The sequence below is a fragment of the Chenopodium quinoa genome, unplaced genomic scaffold (genome assembly GCF_001683475.1).
Source record: "Chenopodium quinoa cultivar QQ74 unplaced genomic scaffold, ASM168347v1, whole genome shotgun sequence".
NCBI lineage: Eukaryota > Viridiplantae > Streptophyta > Magnoliopsida > Caryophyllales > Amaranthaceae > Chenopodium > Chenopodium quinoa.
The window spans coordinates 4193981-4206800 of record NW_018744080.1 but is presented as its reverse complement, the minus strand read 5'-3'; the positions used below and the strand labels follow the sequence as shown (position 1 = coordinate 4206800).

General features: G+C 34.1%; 1 protein-coding gene across 1 annotated transcript; it reads right to left on the bottom strand.

The window, feature by feature from the left end:
- Positions 1-10884: 10884 nt before the first annotated feature.
- On the bottom strand, positions 10885-11753 carry LOC110691616 (two-component response regulator ARR22-like). The gene is made up of 2 exons (XM_021868572.1): positions 11532-11753; positions 10885-11055 (listed from the first exon to the last, which is right to left on the bottom strand). Exons 1-2 carry the CDS (start codon positions 11751-11753, stop codon positions 10885-10887), a joined length of 393 nt encoding a protein of 130 aa, XP_021724264.1.
- Positions 11754-12820: the final 1067 nt, after the last annotated feature.

Below are 12820 nucleotides of genomic sequence, written 5' to 3'. Positions count from 1 at the left end.
TCACCATAAAGTGACATTTTTCCCAATTAAGGACTAAGTTGCACTCTTCACATCTTTTCAAACTTTTAGCGAGATTAATTAAACATGAATCAAATGAAGAACCATATACGCTAAAATCATCCATAAAGACTTCCATAATAGACTCTATGAAATCAGAAAAAATACTCATCATGCAACATTGAAAGGTAGCGGGTGCATTACATAAACCAAAGGGCATTCTACGATATGCAAAATTGCCATAAGGGCATGTAAAGGTAGTCTTTTCCTGATCTTCAGGGTGGATCGGAATTTGGAAAAATCCCGAATACCCGTCTAAATAGCAAAAGAATTTGTGATTGGCTAACCTCTCAAGCATTTGATCTATAAAGGGAAGAGGGAAGTGATCCTTTTTAGTGGCGATATTTAGTCTACGATAGTCTATGCACATACGCCACCCTGTTACAGTTCTAGTGGGAATTAATTCATTTTTTTCATTTGTTATCACAGTCATCCCACCCTTCTTTTGCACTACCTGCACAGGACTTACCCACTTGGAGTCAGAAATAGGATAGATAATACCTGCATCAAGTAATTTCATCACCTCCTTCTTGACTACTTCCTGCATGTTGGGATTTAATCTTCGTTGGGGTTGAATGTAGGGCTTGTAATTTTCCTCTAGATGAATCCTGTGCATACAAAAATCAGGGCTAATACCCTTGAGATCATCAATACTGTACCCTATAGCCTTCTTATGGGTTTTGAGAACCCCTAGAAGTTGGGAATATTGTAGGTCAGTGAGTGCAGTACTGATGATCACGGGGTGTAGTTCCTGTTCATCGAGAAAAACATATTTTAAATGAGAAGGGAGAGGTTTTAGCTCAGGTTTCTTGACCTCTGCAGGTTTTGATTCCTGAACTAAATTTACTACCTTCATTGTCTCCTTAGGGCTTAACTCTTTTAAGGAAAGAGCCTTTTCAATATCCTATACTTCATTACCCCAAACGCTTGCATTGTCGCTAGATAAATTCCCGCAGAGAACTTCCTCTAAGGGATCCTTCGCAAGAACCTGTGGCAAGCTATCATCACAAATATCGTCCATTATATCAATTGTATTAATGTAGCAACAATTTTCCTCTAACATAGGCCCTTTCAAAACCTTCCCTAAATTGAAGGTAACATTATCGTCGCCTACAGAAAGGGTTAGTTTACCATTTTTTACATCAATAATCGCTCCTGCAGTGTGGAGGAAAGGCCTACCTAATATAATGGGTATTTGTGTGTCCTCTGCCATATCTAAAACAACAAAATCAACAGGAATGAAAAATTTACCAACTCTGACAGGTACATCCTCTAAAATACCTAAGGGGTATTTTACCGAACGATCTGCCATTTGCAAAGTTATATTAGTAATTTTTAATTCTCCCATATTTAATTTAGCGCAGATAGATGATGGCATGACACTGACACTAGCACCTAAATCACACAAAGCTTTATCAATAAAAACATTCCCAATGTGACAAGGGATAGAAAAACTACCGGGATCCTTTAATTTAGGAGGGGATTTATTTTGCAAATAAGCGCTACACTCCTCTGTGAAAGCTACAGTTTCTACTTCATTAAAGGCCCTTTTCCTAGTCAGAATGTCTTTCATAAATTTAGCATAAGCAGGTACTTGAGTGATTAAATCAGTGAAGGGAACTGTTACCTGCAGGTTTTTGACAACCTCTAAAAACTTACCGAATTGTTTATCAAGCTTACTCTTCAGTTGTCTATTAGGGAATGGAAGCTTGATAACTGGGCTCTGCACATCTCCTCCCTTATCCTGCGATTTACCCTGCACAGAAACATTAGTAGGGTTAGTATCTATTTGTAGCCTTGCAGGGCTAGCAGGATTACCGTTTGGTATAGAGGAATCTAGATCAGGAATTGGTCTATCTTCCTTTGGCATAGGAGGTCCATCATAATGTGAACCACTCCTTAGAGTGATTGCATTAGCATGATCTGTAGGATGGATAGGTTGTGATGGTAAAGCTCCCCGCGGATGGGATTGTAGGGTAGATGAAAGTTGTGCAATTTGATTGTCCATGATTTTATTATGGGCTAGGATAGAATCAATTTGCGCATCCCTACTCTCCATATGCTTTTGCATGTTGGCAAGCATTGCTCTAATTTCTGTCATGGCAGGGTCGGAAGATGATGAGGGTGATGCTTGGCTTTTCTGGCCAGAATTAGGATGATAATATTTTTGCTGTGGTGGTGTCTGTTGTTGTGGTTGTTGTAGAGGTGGAGGATTTTGTACATTGGTGCTCCGGTATGAAAGATAAGGATGATTTTTATAACCGGCATTGTAGGAATTGGAATAGGGGTTATTTTGCCTATAGGTTTGAAAGGCATTAACTTGTTCCATAGAGCTCCTACAATCTTGCTCCCAATGACCTACAATTCCACAATTTTCACAAAAAGCTTCATGGTTAGCAACAGCAGAAACATTAGCTACAGAGTTAGGAGCAGCAGTAAGATTATCTAATTTTTGACAAATAGATGTTAATTGAGCTTGCAAAAAGGATACGGAATCGACACTATGTTTTCCTTTATTTGCAAACCCTCTCGGATTCCCATATTGGGAGTTGTGTATTGCCATGTCTTCGATAACCTGTCCTGCATCATCCACATTTAAATTCATAAACCTCCCACTAGCTACCGAATCTAGTACTGATCTAGAAGAATTTCCAAGTCCATTATAAAATGCTTGGATCAATTGCCATTGTGCTAGATTGTGATGGGGGCACTCTATCTCTGTAGATCCTTGAACCTCTCCCAAGCCTCATATAATGTTTCGTCGGCCTCTTGAGCGAAGTTCTGAATAGCACTCCTTAGCACCGCTGTTCTCTCTGCAGGATAATATTTATTATAAAAATTCAAAGCAAGAGTTTCCCAGTCAGTAATACCAAGTGCAGTTCTATTCAAACCATTAAAACCATAATTTTTCTTTGCCACATAATGAAAAGGGAAAAAGAATCTCCTTGATTTGGTCTTGCGTGACCCCGGCTTGTCTAATGGTGTTACAATATTGGCAAAAATCTGCGATGTGAAGATTGGGATCTTCACCCTTAGCTCCGCTGAACTGCTTCCTCTCTATCATAGTGATAAATTGGGGCTTGATCTCAAATTGAACTCCATCTAGAGCCGGAGTGGGAGTAAGGTGCGGGAAATTTGTGAGCTTCGGTTGCGAATAGTCACTTAGTTTCTTCTGGGACGTCATCTCTGATTCTGAATCTGAAGGAATATCTGTGTCACTAGAATCAGGGGGAGGATCTCTTCGATCGTTGTCCTCCTCAGAACCCGCCAGAATTTGTCTATAGAGTTTCCTTTGCCTATGAAAAGAACGCTCGATCTCAGGATCAAAAGGGATGTAACCTGATCTGGAACACCTGGGCATAAACAAAGAAATAAAGACAAATATGAGAATTGCCTCAAAGAACTAATGTTCTCTGAGGCAAAAAGGGGGATAATCTAGACTACAAAAATATAATCAGAAAACAAAAATAAAATCGTTTCCCCGGCAACGGCTGTCAAGGTTCTTGACAGGGTAAAGTCGTATCCCCTAATCAAAAATAATTACCTAAATCACTAACTAAAGTAGATAGGGAAGTAGGGTCGAACTCCACAGGGAAACAGGTCTTTTTAATTCTAATTAATTATTATAATCTAAATTATCTAAGTAACCAATATTTTTATGTATGAATTCTATACTACGAAGAATAAGTTTAGGGAGAAAAGAAACAATAATAAGGAAGCCTAGGGTCACAGGTTCACCAATAATTAATATTCCGGGATAGAACGAAGTAATTAATAATTAACAATCCACAGATAACATGATTAACAGGCTCTCGCAATTTATTAATCAACATAGATCTAACAGGCTCTCGCAATTTACTAGACCTAAGTTCCTATTAAAATTAGCCTTTAATATTAAATCAACATCTGCTCGATTTATCAATTCAATATTGCTAAACATTCACAATCAAATTACATCTGCTCGATTCATAATCTAATTTCAAAGAATTAAAACAATTCAATAGGAAATTATCATGCAATATCAATAATCAATAATAACAAACTATCCCTTCATATTAATTATGGATCCCCATAAACCCTAGAATGAAACTACTCACTAATCATCATAACTAAGCCAACCAAGTAAATAATTAAAAACATAATCAAGAAAAGCAATTAAAATAGCTGAAATTAAAAGGGAAGAAATTGTACCAAAAATAAATCTGGAATTAAAGGAAGTATTAGGAACAAAAGTTTAGAGAGAATTTAAGAGAGAGAAAAATACTAAGTAGAGAGAGAAAGTCTAAGAAAGAAGGTAAGCTAAATAATTCTGTACATAATCGTATTTAAACCTCTCCTAAAACAAGAATTAAAACTAAACTAATCAGCTACTAAGAAAACACGCGCCCGATCGGGCCCGCCTTTTTGCTCTGCCCTTGCTTGGTATGCTGCGCCCGATCGATCCTACGCTCACCCGATCGGGCGCGCTTCTTCATGAGGCTTGCTTTTGCGTGAACTCGCCCGATCGGGCGTATGCTTGCCCGATCGGGCCCGGCTTCTTCTCTGAGGCTTGGATTTCGATTGGGCTCGATTCCTCAGCCCAATCTGGATTTCCTCATCGGGTCTTGATTAATTGATCCAATAGCCCCGGTATCGCATACCGAGCCCTTAATCACCGGCTCTCACCGATCCTGGGCTTCAAGAGTGGTCGTGTCCTTCTAGCTTCCGTAGTCGTTCCATAAAGCCCGGGAAAATGATCCAAGAGTGCAATTTCCTGTAAAATACAACTAAAACTACGAAAACACTAGAACACACAAATTAGTAATAAAAGTGGCCCGAAAGAGCCAAAAACACTACTAATAACGACCAAGGGACGGGGATAAAACACTATATAAAATGGACATATCAGTTCTAAACGCTTTAGGTAACCTTGTTGAGTATAACCAATTAAAATTGTAAAACGTGATTTACCCCCACTCCCCTAAGATATAATATGACACCTAGCTGAGGCATGACCTATCATAAATATCGAAGGTTTCATCGGGTTTTTAATTGGAAAAGAAACCTCAATATTACTTGGACCTAGATTTATTATGTTGTGATTAAATAGTGAACTCTAGCGCATCATCACAAAACATCAATAAAATCTAATATGCATAACAAACTGAATGCATAAACAAGACATAGCATGGCCCCTAATCCTAAGAAAACTAATAAAGCAAAAAACTCCCACTTGAACCTTCATGGATCTCATCCATCTTGCTCCTTTGGGCCTTCACTCCATGGATTTCTTGGATTAACTGCAACCTGTAATTATACTCTATTCTATCTACTACTTAAACAAAATGAAATAAATTACAAAAATACTTTATCGGCACGTAGACCGTACTAAGATTACAAAAAAACATCACGATGCGCATATCGTATTTAGCAATCTACTGGGCCATACTAGTCATTATATAGCAATAAACAATATCATATATTATAAAATTTCCACATAATAAATCACTCATCATGCTTTCCTAAACTACAACATCAATTGTTCACAATTAAGGAAACATGACACCAAAATATCTCATATTTTTAATTAATGTAATTAGATAACATCATATATTATTCATGACCATTATCAATAAAATATCATATATTTTAAATTAGTCATGAGATAGAATCAAATCTTATTTTAATCTTAAAAGATAAATCATATTTATCCTCAAAGATTATCCTAACAAAGTTAGGAAATTCTATCCTAATTACTAGCCAATCACAAAATTTTAAATCAATTATATCCAAAATTAATCATGGGATAATCACATTATTTAAATCAATTATTATCCTTTTGGAATATGCTCAGAATATCCTAACAAATCTTATCCAAAATTAACCACTTTAATCATGGATAATTACCAATTTAACAACTTTAAATATGGATAATATCAAATATAACAACTTTTGAATATTTGATTTTATCCTAAAATAAAAGATTTTATCCAAATAAAATCGATTTTATCTTTCAAAATAAAAGATCATATTTTCAAAATATTTTATCTCATCCAAAATAAATCATATTTATCTTGAAATATTTTTAAAATAATTTTTTTTTTGAAAATCGTGCACCAGCCACCGTGGTGTGGCCAGCCGAAGCCGGCCACGTTGGCCGCACAGCACCAGCAGTAGTGTCGTGCAGATGTTGCACGGTGCTGCTGTTGCTGCACCCCTGACCTAACCTGCTGCCCTGCCCCGCCCTTCCCTCCGGACCACCTACAACAGCAGCCGCCGTGGCTGCGCCACCCAGCCGTGGTTGTCGATGCTAAAAAACCTTTTTTTTTTTTTAATTTTTAATTTAAATAAAACAAAACATATTTTGTAAAATTAAATTAATGTTAATGTGGTCCAATTAATTTCAAAATTAAATCACATTCAATCTTGAAATTAGGATTCTTCATGAAATTAATCCCCAATTTAATTTAACTCTTAAATTAAATGATTTGATCATGAAAAATTCATAATTTATCATGAAATCAAATAGATTAAAATCATTAGTTACATAGTAAACGAATTAAATCAAAACCAAAACACAAAATTCATAATTTAGGGTAAGGGTTTCGAAATTTTCGAAAAAATAGGGTGGGGGTTCGAAATTTTCGAGTAATCTAGGGAAAAATTCGGATCTCTTCATGGCTATTTTGAGCATTATTAAATCACATTTAATCAATTCCAAGAGTTAAATCACATTTAATATAATAATTGACCCATAATTAAATTATTCTCCCTCCTAATTGAATTAAAATTGTGGACTATCAAAGAATTATAGTCAATATGCGTAAATGCAATAGGCTAACTGATACCACTGTAGGAGTTTATAGGTACTACGCAGCGGAAAAACATGAATCATATTCATACAGTACCTAATCCCAAGATCTAATGCATAACACATAAAGAACATATAATCGTACCTTTGAAGCGTGATTCCACGTGCGATCGAGCAAGAACATTGCCCATTAATGGGCCTCATTGCCCATTAATGGGCCTCTAACTTGCTTAACCCAATACCCTTGTGTGTGACCTCATAGGATCCATTCTAACGAGCTTTGGACTATTTGACTAGTTCAAAGATCATCTCTCATAGTCTAGCAACAGATGATGACGCCCCAAGGGAACGAACTTATTATCTCCATAATAGTGATCCTTGATATATCTAGTAATTGCACTTATCGAAGACACAACTCCTTCAGGACACTCTTTTAGGAACAAAAGCACCCCCCCCCCCACTCTCAATACTATATAAATTAATCTGCCTTGATTGTTGGCCATTTATCTATCCAATAAACAAATGTGATGCAAGTCAACAAAACCAGCATATCAAAGTACAATAACACAGTCAAAGGCAATAGTTTAATCAACATAAACAAGCATATTTTACCCAATGTTAAACAGTCAAAGTATGTACACAGTACTCAATAGGTCAGCAAACACAATCAATTAAAGTAATTAATTAACCAATTACACTAATTGGTACTTAAATTAATCAGATACTACTTTAATTACAAGTTTTCACAATACATAAAGTCATTCCCAATCACACCCAATTTTACTTTTTTTAGGGTTCCAACATTTTTCCCCAAAATACCCTGCAATCCTAATGAAAATGGCATAATTAACTTCGACAACTGCTAACAAATACTTTAAATGGTCCAAAAAGTACCTCTTTTGGAATCTTGATGTTGTTCCTGTTAGAATCCAACAAAGATCCAAGCTTTTTTGTTGACGAAAATGGCTGACTTCCAGCTCACTTGGTACGCTCCTAATCTGACACCTCCATTTACAATTCAATTTCTCAACCACACAAATGAAATTAGGGTTTGACTGTAAACAGTAATTTAGGTTGTTGAATAATAAAGGAGATAATTCAATGAAGGAGGAGTAGTTGGACAATCAATGGAATGAGATAGAATCGATTTGAAATGGGTAAAATTTGGAGGGTAAACTAATTTGTGGGCCCCACACATGTTTTCCGTCACGTATACCGTTATCTGGTGGTGAAACCAAAAATTAATTTTTTTAAGTTGTGGTATAATTAAACTTTTTAAAATTTGTGGTGTTAAAAACAAAATTTTGTGTTTTTTCAGGTGTTATTTTCTAAAATTTCCTTTGAATTATTTGGGAATATTACGACCTTTGACCCTGATCTGCCATAAATAGGATAAAAAATCGTTTGCCTATTAAACAGGTTAACCTAAACACGTGGCATGTTCTGATTGGTTAAGATTTAAAAATAAATTTAATATTTAATTATTTAGTTTTGTAAATAAAAGGAAAAAAAATAGAAAAAACCTAGCCCCCCTTCCCGTATCTGCAGACCCCACCCCTTCCCCGCCGGCCGACTGGCGCCGATACAACACCCACCCCCTTACCGCCGGCTGTCACCGCTAATCCCCCTTCATTCATCACCATCTCCGTTGCGGCGCCGCCTATCGAGCTCAAATCCTATCAACCTCCTCCCTCCGCTCACCCACCGCACCCTCCCACGACATCGAGCAACAACCCTTTTCCAGCGCTTCCTCCTCCTACGTCGTACCTTTTCATGACCCCCTCGTCGAAACCATGCCCCACCTCAAATCCCCCAAGGTCATGTCCTTAATTTGATTGGTGTTGGGTTTTTTCAGGTGTAGAATGAAGGTTAGGAGGTTGCAGATTGCGGTTAAAGGAAAGGAGGAGGTGGCGGTTCAAGGGTAGGGGTCGAGTGGCGCTGGCATGGGGTTTTAGGGTGATCGGGCTAACGGGGGTGGGGGTAGGGAAGGTGGCGCTGGCAAAAGGTGGTGGTTATGGGTTTAATTTTTTATTTTTTTTTAAAAAAAAACCCTATTACAAAGTGACAAGTGTCACTGTTAAACAGGTCACCAACCAATTGCGCTCCATTTATGGCAGATCAGGGTCAAAGGTCGTAATATTCCGAGAAAATCCAAAGATCGTTATATTTTAAGCAAACCGCTGAAAGGTCATAATATTCCTAACAACTTTTACTAGAATGAAAACCCTTTTTTTTTGGGGGGGGGGAGCATAGAATGAAAACCTGAAAATGTAAAATAGTCTTCCAAAAGATATGTTAATGCTTACACCTTTATAAACTCCAGCCTATTCTGTATTGTTGAGAAGGTAAATACTCTCTTGGCCAGTATGTTCTTTATTTATGTGTTTCTTTAAAAACTTATTGTAATGGACCAAAAACTTTGACGTTTGATTAAATATACTAACCAATATATAAGAATGTTTGTGTGTGTGTGTGTGTGTAACTTTGATTTAATAATAATGTGACTCTTAATAAATGAAATAGGAAAATTCTACATTATCACCCTCTAGTATTGCGTTTTTTCACATTGTGCCCCCTCTTATTGGAAGTTACACATTGTAACCTTCAGATATAAATCATGTTGTGACCTTGTTGTTGCCCTGATATTAACAAATTTTGTTATGTTGATTCAATCACCGTTAGTGGGGCCCAATATTCACTTGTTAATATCTATATCTATATACTATTTTAAAACAGGAACATTTACAAGAAATCTAGAGTGTCACGTGGTCTTTTCCCTAAAAAATTTATTTCTTAAAAAAAATTAAAATCTTTTTTTGAAAAAATACATAACTACCTTTTTCCTTTTTTTTTTTTGAGGAAGTTTCTTTTTTATTTCCAATTTCCATTCCAAACAAAAAAATCCCATTTTTCAATTTAGAAATCTCTTTCATTCCCTCTTGCTTCTTCCCCTCTTATTTCTCTTTCTATTCAATAATTCTATAATTTCGATTAAACTACATGATACAGTTTAAATTATTATTCCTTGCAAAGTGGCTAAGACGACTCCTTAGTTTCATAAAGCACTTGCAACAAATTTCCTATTCAACTTATTTGTCAAGATAATGGTTAGTTTCTTTGATGTCGTTGTTATATGATTTCTCATATTGCAATTCAGGTGCTAATTATATGGTTGAATCAGCCAAATTTGTTGGTTTAAGTTTGGGTCTTTACAAATGTTATTGTTGCAGTGAAGATTTAATTTGTGGTCATCACTTAGTGTACTCATACTTTATTTTTTAATGGATAATTTTGTATGCAGTATTAATCATACTTTCGGATGGATATGATGTTCAATAAATTATATTTTATGCTAAAATGGATTCTTTTATTCAAGTATTTTACATACCGTTGTTGAAAGTTCCATATTCCTAAAAGTTTTGGTTTACTTATCAATTAATTTATATTGCATTTTGAAATATAATCAATCATCATTCGGTTTTTTTTATTATTATTATTATTTTATTCTTTATTATTAATTTGTTACAATTTGCTTATTGTTGGATTTTTTGGGTTCATATTGCCTTTTTTTTTAATTTTGTTGTCAAATATCTTTATTAATCAAGCCAATTTAAAAACTATAGTCAATCAGTAACTTGTAATTTGATGCTTCATATAAGACGTATCAATTTATGGTTATGAGAATTTTGATTAGTGTTTAATAAGTTTTGTTTGTATGAATTTGATTTAAACATCTATAGAAGTATTTGACATTTTAATGGATTTAAAGTGTGTGTGGATTTAAAGTGTGGGTTACTATGTGTAGCTTCTAAAATGAAGAGGCACAACGTGAAAAACGCAATAGTAAAGGATTATTACTTAGAATTTCCCTATGAAATATTATATAGTTTAATCATAAATGTGTTGAATGAAAATTGTGAAAAACAAAATGAAAAAATATTGAAACCAGGATTACACCATTTAAGTACCAGATACTAAATATATTTTATCAAGCATATTTTACATATTTCATTTGTTGTGCCAATAATTTTTCAGTATCACTTTTCGATGCTTTTGAGTGCATTATCAATCTTCACAAAATACAGAGGTTTCATAATACATCCATCTAAATCGGCTTCTAAGAATGCTTGAATGTCAAACTTGGATTCAGAAGTTATCATGCCAAAGATTAAGCACTTAACACCCATAGCTTGCAGCTCTTTACTTGCCTTTATATAAAAGAATTAAATTCAAAATCAATATACATATATAAATATATAAGATATATAAGTATTTAAATTTATAAGTTAAGAATGAAGGGTGATACATTTCTCCATTTAATTATGCATTAGTTTTATTAGAATACTACTACCAACATCAAATTTATTTTTGTTAGTCGGGAAAATCGGGAATGAACAAGATCGTGAATACAAAAGAGTTTTTTTTCATATATATATATTGGCAATTTAATTATACATACTCAAATTTTATGTAATATTACGGAATTCATGTAATTTATCTTGAATGGTTCAATTTTTATTATCCTATTCGTATTATCACCCAATTAATATTTTATTATTATTGATTTATTAATTGTAATTTTAAATATTTATATTAATAGCCTTAGATCATTAACAGTGATGTAGTTAACATCAATGTTTATAGCACTAAGAAAGACATCAATAGATCATGCACAAAATATTACTTGAATCCCATCCATGATTGGTAATTTCATTTCCATGAAAACAACATCAAAACATTTGCCTTCACTGAAAATGTTAAAAGCCTCTTGGCCACTTGCCACAACCTTAGTTTCGAATCCTTTCTTATGGAGCAACATTTGTTCAACATTTTGAACGGCAATGTTATCGTCTACAATTAATGCTGTAAATTTCTTCTCATCGCTCATGCTACTATCTACAACCATGTTAGACATGTCTATACACTAGTAGAAAAAACATTATGGGAAGCGGTTCAAACCCCCAAATGGGAAGCGGTTCTAAACCGCATGGGTTTAGGGGGCTTGCCAATTGCCATGTAAATGGCAAGCGGTTCAGAACCGCTTCCCATTTGGGGGGAATGGCAAGCGGTTTGGCGCCAAAACCGCTTTCCATTTGAATTTTTTTTTATTTTTTATTTTTTATTTTCATATATATAATAATTATTAATAATAATAATAATATTATTAGTGACCTGTTTTGATATGCACATTAATCCAATTTTTTAAAAGATATTATTATTATTAATATTATTTTTAATTAATATTATTAATTAATATTAATAATTAATAATAATTAATTAAAAATATTACAAATTTTGGAATAATAATAATTCAATAACAATAAAATGCATAATAATAATAACATATATAAAACTCATAAATAATGTATATTACTAATTACAAATAAGTAATATAATGTACATATGGATTTACTACTAAAAATAAAAAAGATATGGTAACTAAATATTAATTGTTCATAAAAAAAAAAAAAAAAAAATAAAAATAAACTCAATCTAATTCATTATCTAACTAACACATATATATTATATATTCTACCTAGATGCCATCAAATGTCACAAAAAAAGCCCACATGTCGCGAATTTCATCAACTTCTTCCTTTGTCAAAGGGTCTTCCCTTTGAATCTTACAAACCTTTGAAAAGAAAAAAATACCAAACATTAAACACCATTCATATATTAAATAAAATTCAAAATAATAATTAAAAAATAATATATATATATGTTAAATATTTCAAACATCATTCTAACTTGCCCGATTTAGCATTCAACGAACTAAGTTTTAGGACGGCTTTTACCAATTTGCCCGTTTTCTACATTTCTTATCTAATGAGCTATTTATATATCATAACATGTCAATTACAACAAGTCTCAGGTGTCTAATGTTTGAAATCATAGCAAATTAGCATTCTTCTAATTTTTAGGACGGCTTTTACCAAAAATTGCCTATTTCACTACTACGTTGCCCGTTTTCTA